This window comes from Solenopsis invicta, chromosome 5 (genome assembly GCF_016802725.1).
Source record: "Solenopsis invicta isolate M01_SB chromosome 5, UNIL_Sinv_3.0, whole genome shotgun sequence".
NCBI lineage: Eukaryota > Metazoa > Arthropoda > Insecta > Hymenoptera > Formicidae > Solenopsis > Solenopsis invicta.
Window position 1 is genome coordinate 23,076,204 of NC_052668.1, and position 19,835 is coordinate 23,096,038.

Here is a 19,835-nt window from a genome sequence, read left to right on the forward strand (position 1 = left end):
CGCGCGCGCTGGCTCATCGGAGCATTCAAATTGGATGATTTACAATGCGAGCGAAGGAAGGAGAACAATGGAGACTCTTCCTTCCAATGTAAGAGGGTAAAACGCTAATTAAATTGGAAGTAATTAACGAGGGCGTTTGACCGAACGAACGATTAAACGGGGGGAAGTTTACGTACTGCACGTCGACACGGACGATTTCCGAGGAATCGTTGGTGGATTTACTACGATTTCAACTCTCTCGCAGACAGAAATTCGTGCGCGTAGCTGCGGCAAACGCGCGCGCGACGAGCTCTTCTCCCCGGTGAGCATTTGTTCGTGCAAATATGCCCCGGCTGATGGGAATCTACCGATGATTAATCGACCGGCAGCGAGGCGGCCCCATCTAACGCGCGCGCGGCGGCGGCGGCCTTTCCAGGAAAATAATCGCGCGACCTCCTTATTATTGTCAGATCGACCGCTCGATGAAAATGTTATTTACCGCTGCCAGATGATTACCTCTCGTGTCAGCACTGCTACCGTATGCTGAAACGGGGATCTTGATAGCGTATCCGATCTCGATAGCGATTTGATCACGACCGCAAGGAAATATCGCGCAGCGTCCTAATCTACGAAATATTCTCATATTCGTTTGCATAAAAATTACGAGGAAGGAAGGAGGAGGAGGAGGTTCGAGCGCGCGGGTGAGATGCGCGCGTTTACGTTGTAACAGTACTCGAGAAGTTGTTACCAGGTGCGGGTGGCAAGCGTTGTAAGCTAATAAGTTGTCGGTGTAATAATTCTCGGGGAGTTGGTATTAAAACCGGCTTGTCTTGCTCACGATAAATCCCTGTCTGTCGCGACTAATGTTAGGAGTTTCTGAAAGGCAATCAACTGTATCAAGATCCTCCTACTTTCATAAAATTGGAGAAGACTTGCGTTACGTTTCGCGCTTATCTATTTGATGACCGGCAAGAAAACGGCAGAAATCCCGGGAGCGAGGAATCGTGCGCTTTTGCAGGGGCCGCTGCCGGCGATTTACCACCGCAAGAAAGGCAACCGACAGAGAGATGAAAAAGTCTGAGTGAATTTGCGGGATATTTTTACCCATCGCGGCTTTAACCAATCCTACTTATCCTAAAAGATTCAGGGCGGGGAGGGATTTTCTCTAATTGTAATGAAGCGTTAATAACGTTTCTCGCCTTTACCGGTAATTCCCGGTATTATTTATTTGCGCCGTTATAACAAAAGCGTTAGTCGGAGAGTTTTATGTTTTATAAAAATTGCAAAGTACGATTAGAACGATCGACGAACCATTTACGCTTCTCGCTCTCTTATCGACAGTCCCGTTCATTCGTGCCGAACGAACGAACGACGGCGACGCTCGATCTTGCTTCTCGCGCGAGAAATTTTTCACGGGAAATAACGAAGGTCGTCGTCTCGCAGTGTGATGGTTAACGGAGCGAAAATTGGCACGAGGCGACGTCGCGTACCGTTTGAGATTCTCTTAGGAAGATTGCCTTTTGCGACCGCCGCCGCGCCGCCCGCGCCGCTTCGACTTCCACCGCGGAGGTTGCGTTCCACCGCGGAGGTTGCGATGTTATCGTCGTCTCGATAAAAAACAAAGGACCTCGGAAGGCGTAATGAAAAAATATCGGCGGCTGCGGGTTACGGAGTGATAAGAGACGGGAAGAGGAGAGAGAGCGGAGAGACACGAACGGCGATGAAGGGGAACGAATTTAAATCGACCCCCCCCCGGGACGAGAGGATGGGATAACCCCTCGTGGATAGTCGCTAACGACAATGGTGACCATCAGGGAGTTTTCGGGAGGGGGAGTCGGGGCATTCCGCCGTATAAAACGAGCCGGACTTAGTGCAGTATCCAGAGTTAGAAAAGCAAAAGCAATTAAGATAGTTACTTGGTTATGAGACAAAAAGACGAAGCGGAACGAAGGTAGGAAGGTAATTACCGTGGTAACGGCTTGCCTCGACCGTGTGACCGTATCTCGCGGAGCGTGGTAGCTTCTGGGGAAATTAGTGCTGGAAAAATTCATGCCCGCGGAAGATTTGCGTAAATTAATTTACGGCGTACCGAGCCGGTCTCTCTCCTGTCGCGGAAAAGAGGAGAAAATTCAATTTTTAGGTCGGCCTCGCGACTCGGTCGCGCCACAGGTCGACGATGCTGATTGCTGCTTCTGCCGCAGTATCGCTAAACGACTCGACGTATCATAAAAGTGTCATAAGATTGATAGGATGCAACGAGTACCTTAGAGAACTACCGACAAGTTACATCGACTGCGTGTATCACGGGGAGAGCATATACATTTTTTTTTATTTTCTTTTTTTATTAAATTTATTACGCCGATTACTTAAAGCGTCAAGTGATTCGTTCTATTATTTAAAAATGATATTTCAGCAACTATTAAATCGCGTTGTTATCCTCACTTGCATTTACGCGAAGTGAGTTTCCGTAGCTCACGCTTTCTTTCTGAATCCCTCCGGAGGGATGCTAACCAGAATTCGAGATAATAGGTAGGTTCTTCCACGACGTCGGCGAAAGGGATAGCCGCCTGAAAGCTCCTATTTCGCCGACATGGAGACGCGCATTAAGTTCTCTCGTAATATTCCTATAGCATTAAAGCAAATTTCGAGGCCCATGCGGGATTCAAGATGCCGTTTGCCTCCACTAATCCCCCTAGGGAAGTATAACGAATATCACTTTGTAAGGAATAATTAACGAGCGCGCTCGAAAGCCGGATAAAATAATTGGCCGACAGTTTGTAGTCAACGAACGTAAATACTCTCGCGTTTTCCACGAGTCTTGACACAATTGAGACATTACGGCTGGATTTGTTTGCCGTAATTAACATTAATTCCTTCGGCGATTCTAACGATCTAACGGGGAAAGAGCTCAATACGCGGCTCGGTGCGCCGTAAAATTCGAAAAATTACCTCGTCACGTGTAGTTGGGTCCGCTTTTCATCCCGGGAAAGAGAAGTTTATGGTTTTTTCGTAAGCATGGCGGCGGCGGGAATCGATATGGAAACTTTTTACGACGTACTTTTGATAAAGTTCGAGAAGTAACGAGGCGCGTTCGCATCGTTCGGCTGCATCGCGCCACCACCGCCACTGCCGTTGCTGTTGCTGCAGTTGTTGGAAAACTCTCGCGTGCGGAGCTTCTTTTCCCGAAGATACGAAGCGAGAATCGCGTGCGAAATTTCATTTCCGCGACGGGGGACGTACGCGCGAGTCGAACGCGATCAAAACCGCACCGCGCGATCGGGGACGAACGCGATATATTTTTCCGTCACGATCGCCGTGACGGCACGGGCGTTATCCACCGTCGAGAAACTTTTTACATTATGTTAACTTACGCGCGAAATGGACCTCCCTGGAGCTAAGCAGCAGCACGCGAGGGAGGGTGACTCCGAAGTTCGGAAACACGCCCCGCGTGTGTCTGCGATCGCACCAGCCCCGGAGATTCTCCCGCTTTGCGCTCTCTTTCGCTTTCTCTCTCTCTCTCTCTCTCTCTCTCTCTCTCTCTCTCTCTCTCCTCATTCTCTCCGCGCAGTTAAATTATATCGATTACACTTGGAAGTTCGCGCGGAATATAACGCACACGTAGCGCCAGAGTGCGAGATCTTTTAGCGACTGCTATTATTTTACTGCGCAGCTCGCGCGATCGACGCGTCTAAACACGATCTTTCGGGCGCGAATCGCGTCGGCGATGTAGATTAGTTATTAGCTCGTGAAACTTTACGACGTTAGTATTCTGAATTCGCGTGGATCGCGCGACGAAATGGCGTGCGGAATTAAGCGAGCTGAGAAGGCAGCACGGGCAGCCGGAAACCGTTTCCTCGACATTAGCACTCGCGAATTTGGCTCGCGATCGAAACGCGCGGAAGAGATTTCCGCCTTTGTTCGCGTATTTCTTTCGCATTTTTTTTTCCTTCCACTTTTTGTTACAGTAGGCCGAAACAACGCGCGATTACGGTTTTATTTTCTCGGGCAATCTGCCGCGTCGATTTTACGAGCGTCCTGCGACCGCGAATGCCTCGTCGAAATGTCGTCGCGGAGTACAAACGACGAGGTGATTCTCGTTGACGGAGCCCATGCGAACGCGTTATCGTTATCGCGCGGTCGCGTCCCACGTTTATGATGTTTCTTTTCTGTTTCCTCTTCGTCACTTTTTGCTTTCCACCCTTGTGTCGCGCACCGCGCGGCTATCGGTACGATCGATGTCGTTAACGGTTGCAGATTACTTTCTCGCCGTGCACGCTCTCGTTGCATCGCGGTAGCGTTCGTTTCTACCTGCATTTTCGTTAATCTTTCCTGCGCATGCCCTTTTTTTTTATTCATAGAAGCGGCATTCCGTCGACAACTAATCGAGAACTAACAGGGTTCGCAACATACTACTTACGGGTCCGTGGATTGGCAATGAAACGTAATGACGTTAAGGGCTAGTGCATGTAGTCAGAGTTTTTAGAGGTATACCGGAAGCTTTGAGGAGCACCGTATGCTTTAAAATTCTGTTGAGGTATCTTTCGACGAAATGTTTCCCAGTCGACTCATTTTGTGAGTAACTTTGACGTTGCGTTTCAAGAAATTTAGTTTTAAAACTGAATCGATATCATACATACACATCGTTCGCACACAGGCGCACGCGCGCACACGTACGAGGGGTGAGCAAAAAATACTGGACCGATAAAATATCTCAAAAACAAAACATTGCGTGTGTTTCTTTTAACGCGATATAATTTCTCTGATTATTCCGCATGTAACAAAAAGTACCAAAATAAAGCCATTGAAAAAGCCAATATCGTTTTACAAGACATTTTATATTTTGAGTCGAAATGTGTCAGAATAAAATATAAAATAAAGACTCGTAAATGATTTTTCGATAAATCTATCTTAATATTTTTATACACAAAATAATTAGAGAAATCATGTTATGTAAAGAAAATTATATAATTGTTTTCAAACAAATGGAGATGACTTTCATGCAACTTTGATTTTATGGTTATTTCTTTTCTTTTACGACGTATATATTTTTATTTGACTTTTTTGTAAAGGTCTTTCTCGAGTTACATATATATCACACTAAATAAACTTGTTAAAACTTTTTTTTAACGGTCACTCCCATCTTCAGAAGAAAGTCGATTGTTTAACTTATTTTTGGTATATATATTTATATTACGAATTTTTACAGGCGATAGAGAAATTCGTGGTCGATATATAAAATATTTAAGAATGTATATATTGAACAACTTGATATGATATTTTATAATTAATAAATAGCCACGTTATTCAATTCAAGGGCCCTATTTCCATCAGAATGAATAATAAAAGCTTTATTGATTAATAAGCTAAAATAGGACTCTTTGACACATTTTATAAACATACTTTATTGATCATGAATATCATTATCATGAAAAAAATCTTTCATTTATTCTGACGTGCATAAAAAAATACAATAATTAAATGTATCAGTCTCTCTTTGATACAAAATGGCTAGGTCTCTGGAATTATTTTGACGAATCAGGTAAAATCAAATAAAATTATTATTCGAAGTGAAAACGCAATCGAAATATCCCTTTTACTTCAAAAGATGAAAGAAATAAAGAAAAAGAGAAAGATAAATATAGTTTGCTATAAAAATAACTAAATAGATAGCTTTTAGGGAGTAAAATATATTTCGCGTGTAAACTTTAAAAAAAGGAAACGAAAGGGGAAAAATAATTCAATAGAACGAAAGAAAATTTATCGCGAAAATTTTCGAGAGGATCCAGGAAATATTATTTTGCGACAAATTTGTTATCGAGTTTGCGAAGGTGGATGAACGTCGTCGAGTAGTTACTCGTCCAACGACGTAGCTCAAAGGGCGAGCCGTGATTTATGTCGATCGTAAGAGAAAGAGACCGGATGCGCTAAAGGAGCATGCTTGGCAAGGTTCGAACTTGCACTTTATGCACGTATGAATACGTACGCGTGATCCGAATACCGTTTTGCCGCGAAATCCGCGTAGCGAAAGCTTTCCGAGGGCTTTCCAGAGATTGCGGAGGGAATCCCTTCGTGAATTACCTCGCGATGACCTACCGCATCGTGATGTCCGGCGCGGTTTCGCCACGTACGATCGACAGTTCGCCTCGCGATACAGCGGAGCACATATCCATACGCGGTACATACGTGTCTGTAGTGCTTACGAAATCACGCGCGAACTCCCAGTCTGTCGTCCGTTCGTGCATGGATTTTCATAGATTTTCCCGGACAACGATGTTCTGTGGTCAGAGAAAGAGAGAAAGAGAAAGAGAGAGAGAGCAAAATAGTAATGCGTGCGTGACGCGAGCACGTTCGCGCGTATGTGTATCGGAGGTACTCTCGTTGGAGAAAAAATTGAACTTGTTAGAAAGAAAATTGGATGCCTAGGTATTCAGAATTCCGCGATGCAATATGGCGTAACGGTGAAAGCTTATTCTCGCGCGAGCTAGAGCGTCGTATATTTTGCGTTGCAAATTACGATCCGGCGGCGCGGCCGTGTGAAATTTTAAAAGTCGATCGGAAGCTATCCCACCACGATGTTGGCGTTACTCGCGCGCGTAACGTTAATCCCTTCAAGTATATTCCAAGCGTTTACCGCGAACGAACCGGGGAAGTTCACCGTTGTGCGCAAGATCACTCATTTGTGCCGCGCGATTAAAAAATGTTGAAATTTTCTTTAGAGCAAGAGAGTGTTTATGGGTGTGTGTGTGTGTATGTGTGTGTGTGTGTGAGTATATGAGTCCGAAGAAAAATCAACGCGATCGACAACGTGGGCCCTGCGGCGCGGCGGTCAGAATCTTTTACATTCGGTCTTACGAGGAAGCGGGAGTGACGTGCTGTAAAGTCGAAGAACGTCTAGTCATTCACGGATTTTATTCGCTCCGCGGTGAAATTGTCCTGACACAGGTGAATCTTCCGCGGACCCTCCCCGCGAGGATCCGACGCTGGACTTATCCAGTTCCACGATTCTCATTCCTGCCGCAGCCCCGCGATCGCGTTTGTTTTTATTGCCACGATAACGTTCAACGATAACGTACAACGAGCGTAACGTAAGGATCTATGTCCACAGATGCCATGAATTCGTTGGTGGAGGACGTCGTCGTGGAGGCGGGGAAGAACGTCACGCTGGGATGTCCGGGGGTGACGGAGGATTCGCTGGTGTTGATGCTCGAGTGGCGGGCAAACGGGATGCGGCTGCTCGAGTATAAGAGCAGAAGCACGACTGTCGTGCGGCGAACGGAACAGAACAGAATGTCCCTGTCGTTGAAAAATTATTCGTTGCAGCTGCATCCCGTCACCGCCGCCGACAGCGGTATGTACGAGTGTCTCGTGAACAACCGGAATGCGCCGGAAGCCGTGATCAAGCTCATCGTGCGAGGTAAGTGGCGGAATGTTTTTAATCGCTTTCTGTCCCTCTATCTCTTTCCGTAGATGTGTACTTGCCGTGGGAACAAACTCAGTTGGCTAATATAGAACGGCGCTGACGTTTATTAACAACGGAAGCTCCCTTAATTTCATCTCGACTCATATCGCATTAAGGGATGTATGAAGTACATGAAGTCTAATGAATCAATATATATATATTTTTTTTTTTTATTACTTTTCTTGCTCTTTATTAATTATTTCGTATATAAAAATGCTATTGTTCGTAAAAGAAAAGTTTATTGATGCACTTGACTTATAAAAAAAACTCGCTGATAAAGCAACCGACTTTGAAATAGCAATCTCGTCCTGTTATACATACCGTTCGCAAACTCCTCTCGCGCCGCAGTCACACTCTCTACTTTCAATCCAGTCTTTCGCGTTTGCTCGATTCAATCGTCTCCCTATCGCTCACAATTCTCATCACTACGACGTCTCGCGTACTTTTGAAATTTCAGCTTCTCTCTAGAGTAAGCCGCAGTCTTATTCCTTCTTGTTATTATCCTTTCTTATCCTTTCAAATTCTTATCTTATAGCTCGCACAATCGCGTACTTATATTTCACGCACTGTGTCTTAAACGTGTTTCTAAGCGCATATACATATTTTTTACTATTCGCTGCTTGATAAAGTTTTTCATATTAATGAGAGTGAATTGAAATTAAATAGTGAGTGTAATTGTCTGTATTTGTAATTAATCTTAAAAGAGAAAGCTACAAAATGATAAAATTTCTTACAGTCTACGAGATTTAAGTCTGACTGATTAGGTTTTTAATCTAAATGTCATTAGTGAATTAAAAATTTGTTTTGTATCGCGCTAAAGCCGTTTGGTATTGCACCAAGGTTCATCTGGACGGCTACGTTGCGTTTTTCGTTTCATTACTCGGAAATTTATCTTCGTTAAATTTATAAATTCTGGTTATTACTTATAGACTTTGAGGATATTATTAATTAACTTAAGCAAATCCGCTCGAGTTGTCATTGGATAACGCCTCTGTCATTTTAGACAAATCTTTTTCAATATTTTAATACTTTCCATAAAATATTCTGATAATTGAATTTTGGTTTTTTTTTTATTATAAGAATAACACTATTCAGTTTCATTTTTAGTAACTTCGGTGGCAATAACATATAGTTATATGATATTTCCTATTGTATCTGATCGAAGGAGATATAAAAGTTCAAATGCGATTCTTCTGTTCTTAGCCGTGAGTTAAAAAAGAGAAGGAACTTACTTGCCTCTCTTATATTGCCTTTAGCCGTTAGCTATATATATATATATATATATATATATATATATATATATATTTAGATAGATAGAATTTTCCGATACACCGGGATTTCTTGCAGCTTGACAATTTTATATTTTCTAAAATCGAAATAAGAAATAAATATTAAATCAATTGCCTACTTATTTTGCGTTAAAGCAAAATATTACTTTAACAATTTTTAAAGAACATTTGAAGAAAACGAAGAAAAAGCTTCAGTAAATAATCTAGTAGAGATGTGCGAATCAAGGTTTTGACGCTGATTCGAGTTGAATCGAATCGAATTTCATTTCTTTGTTCGAATCCGAATCAAACCGAATTTTATTTTATTTTATCGACAAAATTATTTTACTGGAATCAAATAAAATTGAAACGAATTATTGAAACACGTAACTTTTAATTAATAACAATTTTTAAATCATCATAATGAAAAAAGATTACTATGTGAGAAAAATAATATTGATTAAGTCTATACAAAATTATAAAGTCATTTTAAATGCGATTTTATAATATTGTCAAGTGTAATTCATTTTTGAACCTCTTGGATTCGAAATTTTCGAATAGTTGGATCGTAGACATTCAAATTTGAATCGAATCGAATCGAATTTTTACTTGCATAATTTGCACAATTTTATAATCTAGATTATAGGTAATATAATAATCACTTTAGGTATTGATGCACAAATATTTATGTCATTATATATGATCGCTCTTATAATGATGATCAAACATTTCCAAAATCGTTTATGAATTCACCTCCAGGGACGAACTAAATTAAATTCTCTCATGCGGATTATAACGAGTCCTCCTGGGATGCGCATACATAATCCCGTTGATGGTTTTTAAACCTAGTTTACATTTAATTTGAGATATCTTATCTAATCGAAGCGACATAATTCATTGCGCGTAAACCCGAAGTTTATTTGCCGGATCGTTTGGGATTTTGTTAATATTTTCAGAGGACAATCGAAATATCCGTGACTCATTCATCGTGGTTACCGATTTGCGTTCAATGAAGTAGTTCATTACTAAACTCGGCGAGTTTACGCAAAGTTTGCCGTGAACTTTGAAAGGCAGACCGGTCCGGGCGGCAACACCACCCTTCTTAACAATCCCGTCGTCGCTCGTCGAGCTTCTAATGCTTTATTTTAAAACCGAGTCCCCTCCACCACCCCTCGCGGAGTGTTTGCTTTAAGTATTTACGCCTGATTTGAATTCGTCACGTGCAACCCACCGCGTCAAAAGCAAACTTTTCCCTAGCATCCTATAGACGACGACGATGAGGACGAGGACGGGCTGGAATCATGGGAGTACGCGCGGCATAACTTCAGCGGCGTAAGTTTGGCCGCCGAACTTCACCGCAAAAAAGGAGAAGCGAAACGCGGGTCCTATCGCGTTATGTCGCGGTGATTTGCATTCAATGCACGATCCGTTACTCAATTTGACTAAAAAGTTTGCCTGTGCCGCTAAAACAACGTGAAATTACGCGAACCAAGCGCGGGCGCGGGTGGCCGCTACCGCTGCCGTAGCCGCGCGGCTCGTGTAACTTGGCGTGAAAAGTGAACTTTGCGCGATGCGACAATGTGGTACGACGGGAATCAATGTACTACTCGCGATCGGAGATGTCGCAAATTTATATTTTTCACGTTGCGTATCCGATATTAAGCGACGTATTCATATCGTATCTTACGAGGTGTATATATACATATATATATATATGTATATATATTATGATGTATATGTACATTCTACTGTACGTGCTTCTACTCGAGACTCCGGGCACGTAACACTTCGGTGGTAACCAATATTCACGTTACGTCAACCATTAAAATGAACATTTTTCAAATCTTTGCAATAGGAGCGTACACGCACACACATACAGACACCCCTTGAATACATTCCACTTGCGAGATCGATCCTCGTATTTCCCTCATTTCTGATTCTCGTGAAATGCGCATTGAAAAATTTGTGAATTACGCGCGTGAAAATGGACGGATGACCGAAAATAAATTTCGTATCACTTGCCGCCGTCCGATCTAACTCGCTTTTACAAAAGTTTTACATTTTTGCATCGTGAAATAATAAAAGGGACGAACTCTAGTGCGTGCGATGCAGGTATTTTAATACTTTACCATGAAAATACAAAATCGTAATTGTGAAAAAGAAAAAGGATAAAAGGCACTTGTTAATTATTTTCAATTTGCATTTACAAATCGCAGCCGAATTTCATAAATATTACGCGCTCGCGGTCAAGATTATTCGCTGCACAGTTACCAAGTTATTTTCTCGTTAAGTCGGCAGGGTTGCCGATTTGTTTTGATGAACGAGCATCGGTGAGAGAGGTGGCGAATACGTGTGCCACTCTTCGAAACGAAATCGCGAGCGTACAAAGGGCCCAAAGGGAACGCCCGGAACGAGCTTCGAATTATCGTCTCTCGAAGCTTCACCGCGGGGGTGGTAGCAGGGATGGTGTTGGTTGACTGCAGCTATGAATAAGCGCGAGTCGTTTAACAGCGTGACGTTTTTTCGGCTCGCGGCAAAACAGTTTCATTCATATGCATGACGGGATACGCGGTTCGACGTGAAGGAGAACGAGATGACAGAACGCGCGCGTACGAGAGAGAGAAAGCGAGGAGGGAAAGAGAAAAATGAGAGAGAAATAGAGAAAGAGAGAGAGAGAGCGAGAGAGAACCTTCGCGGAATCTCGGTAGCGGCTAACGAGTCACGATTATTCCTTCTACTTCGCTTAACGAGCAGATGCAGATGCGAAAACCGTATTCACCGAGTTCGGCATTGATCATTCATTGTTTTTACGTTTACGTTCTAGCGAGTTATTCTTGAACGGCATATTTGGAGCTCAATGAGAAAGGATCGAGTTTAATAAAAGAAAGTCGTTAGTAAAATACAGAAATATGATTACGAGACTCTTTCATTTCGAAAGTGCACGTAGGACGCAAGATGGTAAGAGGGTATTCTTATGCATCACGTGTAGATGACAAGACGAAGTGAGTCGAGGAAAGAGTAGCTTGACTAGGTGATTCGAGAATCGAGTTCGAAGTGGATAGAGGCGGAAAGGGAATGTGCTCTTGATGGAACAAATAAAATTGTTCTCCCTCGGGATTACTGTGCTGCATGCACTCGCCTCTGTGTGTCGTCAAGATCCGCGAGCTTCTCCAAGATCCCTCCCCCTCTCTCTCTCTCTCTCTCTCTCTCTCTCTTTTCTGCGTTTGTTTTATTTCCCCTTGATTTTCGCACAAGCGAATCATCGACTTTGGTCACGACCCGAAAGGCGAAAGCGTCGCCGACAGTTATTCCTTCGGTGGCTACTAAGCTGCGAGCGTTGTTTTTCACTCGGTCGACTCATTTGAGATCGTGACAACGACAGGAGAGAACGACAGCGAGTGCTCGGCAATGGCCTCGTACAATTTTATTTGATGTTGGAACGAAGGGATCTCTTCACTGCCAACAGCCAGTGTGTAGGACACATAGTCGATTCCATTAGAATGTGCATCCAATACTGTAAAACGCAGGTACCAATGCCCTCGCGCGCAGATGCACGCGCGACCGATCTTTAATCACGTTAGAAAATGCATTTCGTCGTAATTGAGATCGATTTTCTATAGAGACACGGCGGCGCGTCGTGCACAGGTTTAGCTCGAATCGTAAATTCACTTGTGAGATTTTTTTCCAAGATACGAAGGATATGACGCCGCGCGCATATCTATTGTCACGTTGAAAATTTCGATTTGTAAAAATCCGCCTTGGAAATATTTTATTGCGCGATTTCGCGCGCTATCCCGGATTTTTTTCCGCGTGTCATCGCGCATTTCTCGTATTTTGCGAATTTACACGGTACCCAAAAAATCCGTGATATGTACATAGCGAGTATCGCAGCTTTTTTTTTCACGACGCGGCGGATACCCCGGGCTTTGCAGTTCGTAATACGATTTGTAATACGTACAGCAGATAGAAATACGGCCCCGTGATATAAATCCCTAATAAAATATTTCAAAGATATCACATATATATGTATATACGAGTATATATGTACTTTCTGAGATTAAGGGTGTTGTTTCGCGCCGGAGAGTAGTCCGGGGGATCAAAGTCTGCGGTAGGTCGAGATTTATTTTACATCACGAGTACACTGATCGCCCGGGTGAAGTTCCGCGAAACATTCTTATTGGTACGATGGAGTGAGTTTCTCTCACGGACTTTTAGAAGGCAGAACATACTATCGCTCTTCACTAACCGACGAGGCAGACTCGATGCAATTCGAAAAGTTGGAAACGATTCACCGAAGAGTCCTGGCCGTTCTCGGATTAGCATACTATTCGTTACTTGGTTATCCTACGAGTGATCGAATGCTTTGATCGTATATTTTTCTTTTCTCCCAAACGGAGATAGATTATTTAATCATACATTGCATCAGAACATAGTAATTAATCTGCGCGTCCAATTATTTTTATTCAGCCTCGAGCGTGCCGCGATACTGATAATGCAGGAGAAAAAAAGTATTTGCAGAGTAATTTTTACCTTTTTTTTTCGTGTACAAATATACGGTTATAATTACACCAATTGCTATTTTTGTGCTGTTTGTACAGTTTCATGCAAACAGTTCCGTTCTCGCCGTTATTAAGCTTGACGTAATAAAATACAGTCTAGGAGATTAAATTAATAATAAAAATAAAATTACAATAGTGGGTCCATAAATCTGGCCGAACAAAAACATATTGTGTAGTTGTATTAAGCCAATTATTTTATAGCCGTTACGTACATAACGGGTGGGCCATGCATAGGGATTCTATGTGTAATATCAGCTTTTATTGCGGATTTAATCGACGGAAATAGAACGAGATTATTTACGTGATTGTATTTAGCTTGTTCTATGACGTTATGGCTGACCGGTGATTTTACGAAATAAATGGCTAGTCGCGTGTCGAGCCTTGAATAAAGGCAACGATTTAACGCGCGCGAGCACAGTGCGCGCACCGCGATATAAATGTGCTCCACCGACTGGAAACTACTCTGGTTTCGAAGATAATGAAGCGTGCGTTGAAAAATGCCAGCTTTTCTAAGCCAAAGCGCACAGCTTACTTCGACAAATCTTTCGCGCAAATTGCCCGCGTTGAGCTTTAATACATTTTATCACCTCTCCCTTAAAACGTGTCGCCGACTTGCGAGATTATTTCTCTGACACCATTTACCTGACGCCAACGTACGTAGCGTGTGCTAATAATATATAAATGCGATATTTTAACGGAATCAATCAATAATAAAAGTCAAGAGAAAATCAATGTCTCCAATAAGAAATTATTATTTCGATAGCGATTAAGCTGTACAAAATATTCAGTTACTGTTTAAATATTCGGTATGGTATTAGTTTTTTTATGGAAATTTTTCAAGTGTTAACGCTTCTGTCGAATCTTCGTTTATAACTAATGACTGTATTACATATAAACGTGCGTTAAAAATAAAAACCAATCTTTTTTTATATTTAATGCACATGCATATGTAATACAACCAGTAGTAGTGGATGAAGATTTGTCGGACGCGAATAGCTTCAAAAATTTGCTTTTGCCACTATTTACGATAAAACTCGACGACGTTGCAAGATTCTTCTTTTGACGTTTACACAGGATAATTTCATTTCTGCAAATAACAAACTCTTGCTTTAATCGAGTTCCGGAATAAGATCCGCGAGATCGACGGCTATGAATCGTGCAGCTTGCGACACAGTTAATTAAACGGTATTTAATTTGATGGCAAGCCCGTGAGAAAAACACTTCCGCATAGACTATGATTACACTAATATCAGTGATGGATAAAATAATTTTTTTAAATGTATCTAGATACAGACGGAAATATTCCAATTTGAATGTATCGCGGATACAGGTTCAGACACACAATATCTTTATACATGTATACTAATATACGTATGTTTTTAATTTAATTGATTTCTTAGAGTGCAAAGAATTTTAGAAATGAATAATAATTGATTGAAGACAGAAAACGGCAAGAAAACAATTACAAACGCTAACAATAGCAAGCAAACTGTAAGAAATGCATCACTAAATTACACAATTGTCTTTCAGCGCATTAATTTCTTAATGAAGTAAAAGGTACTCCAGCCAATTAGAAGTGAATAATTAACAATATTAACTCGTTTATATTTAGTGCGCAACGAACGATCGCCATAGATCGCGATTCTCTTTTATAGGGGCATTTTTTATAGGGGCATTAATGAATCGGGCAACGCCCAACTGTCATTACGCCTGAAAGAGCGGGCGGGCAGGCGGCGGCGGGGAGGATAACTCGAGTAAACTCGAACATTAGACGGCGTTCTTACTTAACTAAGAATCGAGAGTAAACTGCTCTTTCATAAATTAATTTCCATTCGTTTCCGGCTAACGAAAACTTACGGCCAACTACGAGCGAAGCCGCGTTTAAAACCGCAGCTGCCGCGATGCGCGTCTCTGTTCCTTTATCCAGCTTTATTATTGAAATGATATTCGGCACACGGCACAGTCATTTTTTTTTTTTTGTAAACATTTAAAAGTTCGTTAATAGTCGAAGAAGTTGTCAACGAAACTAGGAGGAAGAACGGAAAAATGCACGCGGACTGTTGCATAAATTTCTCGAACGAAACTTTTACGAGGAGGAATTTAATAATTGCCAAGATAAATCAAGTAGATACGCATTAAAAAGTCACGGGCTTTCTTATAGACTTATAATAGGAGAATTAGTCGTTTTACGTTGTTGTTGTAAAGACCTTTGTCATTAGTTTTGTTTAGTAAAACAGAAATTGATAGAAATAGAACATGTTGTCTTTCTCTTACCGGAGACTCTCTACAGCGGCGAATCATCGAAGTGAACAACAGCGCGAATTGGACCATGAAAATCTCGACCGAAATCCAGAGGACAGAAGATCAGGAGAGAGAGGAATATTCGCCGAAAATTTCAATCCGAGTCAAATGCGCAGCTGCATTTATACGTTTCGTTGTGAGAGTCAAAGCGCGCGAGTGTCCATGTGGTTGTCGATACTGAAAGGAACTTTGTAGTCGACATAGTTGAAATACTTGCGTGTACCGCGTATATGTGAAAGGCAGAGATAAAGGGAGGGAAAGAGAGATAAAGACCTGGATTTCGTAATATCTCGAATACGTAGCGGAGTATTTCATTGATGGCGGCGTATCAATATTGAATCGATAAGTAATGTCGCTTGATATGTTTGAAAGCTTTGAATTGCCACGCCACCATACACGGATGAAATTCCTGTGAAATTCTGATTGATGGCATCTTGATCTTTACATTTTTTTTTTCCTGTTAATGTTTTTCACGTACTCATTCGCGAACTGCTTTAAATTTATCCTTTAATTAATTCTCCTATTTATCTCTGCGATTAAAATTTTACTCACTGAAATACAGCATCAAATTTAACTCAATTCCTTGAATTAAATAACATTTTATTTTTAACGTCCACGAGTCGAAATTTATTTTAACGCGAAACATGTTTTTATATCGAGTCAAATTCAATACATTTCTTTAATTAAATCGTTTAACTTTATTCTTTTAGTTAAATTAACGACATATTAAATAGGAGCAGCGGCGACAGGGAAACGATTCTAAAATAACAACATTAAAAGATTGTTTTTCTTCGTGAGTTGAGAAATTCAGGAAATTCTAAAGTATATATTTACAATTACTGCAAAAATGTTCTTATAGTAGCATCAAATTGTTGCCGTTAATGTAAATTGATAGTCGAGGTAGTCGCGCCTAGGATGATGCGGTTGATGTCGTCTACTGTCGTCACTTAGAAGGAATTAATTGCACCCAGCGGAAACCACCGGGTCGAATGTCGAAGGTGACTTCGCGGTATCGATGCCAAAGCCTCTGTCGGAGTTAGTCCGAAAGCCACGGAGGTTTCAGACAGGCTTCAGGAAGGCGAAACGGACGATAGTGGTCGCGCGTTACCCTGGCGTAGAAGTGAATAATGCAACGCATCACGTTGGCGAAACCGGGCGCGCTACGCCTCGTTGTTGCAAATCTCATCCGCCGAGGGCCATCTTGCCGGATCTGTTCGTCCCTTTCGACGCTCTGACGTTTGCCCGGTATTCCGTACTACCGACGACAGTTTCTTCCCCGTTTTCGCGATCGTTCGTGTTTATCGATATTTCATTATGCCGCGTTCTCGGAAAGTATAATATATATTCGCGAGGCGTCAGGCGACGTTGCGATTCAATTTCAATATGCGTTGTGAATGCACCGTGAATTCGAAGAGTGATACCTCGATAACACGACGGAACGAGAATACGAAGGCGTTTTTGTACCGTTCCCATTCGCGCACGTTCTGATAAAAGTCTATATTTTTAAATGAGAAAGGAAAGTAACGTCTTCTTTTTTTTTCCTCCTATCAAAATGAAGAAAGCAGAAGTTTTCGCGGTATTAGAATTTAGCAGGCAATATAAGAGAACGTGTATATGGTGCTATCGGGCGGCTTAGCCTCTAAAAAGGCTGAGAGGCACGAAGAGGCTCTTAAGCTCAATATGGTGTAAGAAGGTAGGCGTTAAGCCATTGCGCGAAAGGGTGACCGATGACTGTCCAATCCCAAAGCCGTAGTTACAGTCACCGAGGTGACAACGCATCACGACGTGTCGCCACCTCATTAACCGCGAGGAATATTCCCCTAATGGGAAATACGACGGTATCGATTTTATTCGGTAATGCCAATCCAACACTATTTAATTTCTTTTTTACATTCGTTGTAAAAACCGTTAATTAATGGATACCCTTTCAGTCCCTTTTCATACTCGTTACATTATTTTGTGGATAAAATTTTATAATCGCAATTCTATTTAAAAGACTTATACTGAAACTAATTAGTTATGTTAGCATTCAGTATCAAACGCAACATTTAAGATTCATCATCATTATTAATGACGATTGTTTTTAATACTAATTGTATTGCGCACGCACAACCGGTAGAGAGTCCTTTAACCACTAAACTTAAATAAATCGAATAATGTGATCATTGACAATCGATTACCAAATAAAAATATCGACGAGTCGTTACGTTGCGAGAACAGCGCGTAAAATTGATCGAAACCGCCTCGGTGCGTAGTGCTACGTTTGCGGAGAATCACAGGGGAAAAAAGGAAACTCAGCCTTGCCCATGTTAGGATGGCTGTAAATAATCGTTGCTGTCAGAGTATACTATAGTTTATAGCTAATTTAACCACGTTTCTCTCTTAACGTATATACGTATATGCATATGCGCTTAGGCTAATGAGTTTGTAACGAGAAAAGCGACGTCGCGTCGGACGCGCCGGCTCCTCCACCGAGGAGAGCGGCGGAGGTTTCTTTATTTCGCGCCCCGCATTTCTCGCTCTCCCGCGCGTATTAGTGACCGCTGATCGCGGGAATCGCGATGTTAACTGTGCACGCAAAAACGCACCGTCTGAACTCCGTCGTCGGCCGATTCGGGAACTTTGTACGGCAACTCTAACGACGCGACCGACGCCTGAACTCATTGTGGACGAAAAACGTGAACTGGCGCATCCATTCGGAACGTTAAAGGAACAATATGTCTTCGTACGCGTTCTAAACAAAAGAATACGCTCGTATTGCGCGCTTTATTAAATTGCTTTATCATTGCGTTTCACGCAGAATCAAAATGAAAATTCCGAATATACGCTCCTATTGCATTTCAACGTCCTCTTCCTTTAAATTTGCATTTGTCATCCGACGTGCAACGACGTGTTTAACCTTTTAAAATTAACCGTTTGATCGAATGTTTTTTTTTTAAGCGCCAGTAAGAGTCTAGACTTTCCCCGAATTATTTGCCGATCGATGCATTAATTGCAACGCGCGCCGCGAATTTAGAGAAATCTCCATGAATAATGCGCTTCCAACACACTTTTGCAGTAAAAGTTATGCGTTCCGGGAATACAAGGTATCCCACAACCGCCGTACGATACTTTAATAGCATACTCTGAAGATTAATTAGAGTCGAAAATTCTAATATGAAAATGTTGGAAGTTGTAATACCCTTTTGATTTATAAGCGATCAATATTGTCCCAGCGGCTTCGCGGGCAACGAAAATTGTACGCGCAATAATTTTAACAATTTACAATTTTAATGATTTTGATAACTCAAGAAAATGTGAGAACGGCTGTTCGGTTAAATGGCAAATTTTATTACCGGAATAAGCGTTTATAAAACGTGAGATTCGTGGAAATTAACGTGAACGCTCGTTCGCGAAAATTCACGTGAAACGCGAGGGAAATGTGCGAACGGGAAATGGAATATTCGGCGTGAACGTTTTTGAAAGGTTACTACGTCGTTGACTTTGCGACAGAATAAATGTTCTTGTCCTTAGGAGCGCTTGCTCCTCCGCGGCGTAACAATAAAACGCGTCGTGCGTACGAAAGATCGCTGCGCTATCACGCGACAAACGTTCGAGCCTCGGCAGGTAGCGCGATGCATCATCACATTATCCTGCGACACGTTGACAGCTGTTGTTTCTTACATCTATTAGCATCATACATCATCCTCTGCTATACCATCAGCGTTATCAGTCCGCGTTATCGTCAATTTTAACGACGAATTTTCTCGGTGTGTCTTTTCCTGCGGGGCGTGCAGCGTGACTGCAAACGGGCCAACGGCACACGGCACGAAACGAGACGCTATATTATTGCCGCATGACCGCTCGACACGCGATCTCGCGACACATACCGCGAATCGTCGAACGCGATTATTTCTTGAGATTACTGAAATTATCAGATCGCGCTGTTGACTCTTGCAATCTTCGACTCGCGAGCGTATCGAAGCAATGGCTCTATCCCTTTCGGAGCGAATACTCTGCGAATTTTCAGAGATTTTCCCGCGCGAATCGAGACCCGACGGGCATTTCGGACGACAGCGTAGAAACCAGAGGTAAATTATGAGGCAAATTATAATTTATATATTTATTTATTATTCATTTGTGTAAAAAGTAGACCGGCGAGTTTTGTAAAAGTTTACATGAGAGAAAAAAAATTGTTTTTTTTTTTTTTTCAGAAATTACTTTTCACGCGCAGGATAATTATTTCCTGAAATATTAAATATTCATTGTGTTTTAAGTGCCGCTACAACT

At 42.0% G+C, this 19,835-nt stretch overlaps 1 protein-coding gene across 6 annotated transcripts in view; it reads left to right on the top strand.

The window, feature by feature from the left end:
• Positions 1 to 19,835, top strand: part of LOC105195208 (tyrosine-protein phosphatase 99A) — a 309,085-nt gene that overhangs the window by 95,750 nt on the left and 193,500 nt on the right. For all 6 annotated transcript variants that reach the window (XM_039449885.1, XM_026131022.2, XM_039449886.1 and 3 more), the window contains exon 3: positions 7,085 to 7,393. In XM_039449885.1, coding sequence (XP_039305819.1) covers positions 7,090 to 7,393 — 304 coding nt within the window. In that variant the 5' untranslated portion in view covers positions 7,085 to 7,089. The remainder of the gene's footprint in view (positions 1 to 7,084; positions 7,394 to 19,835) is intronic.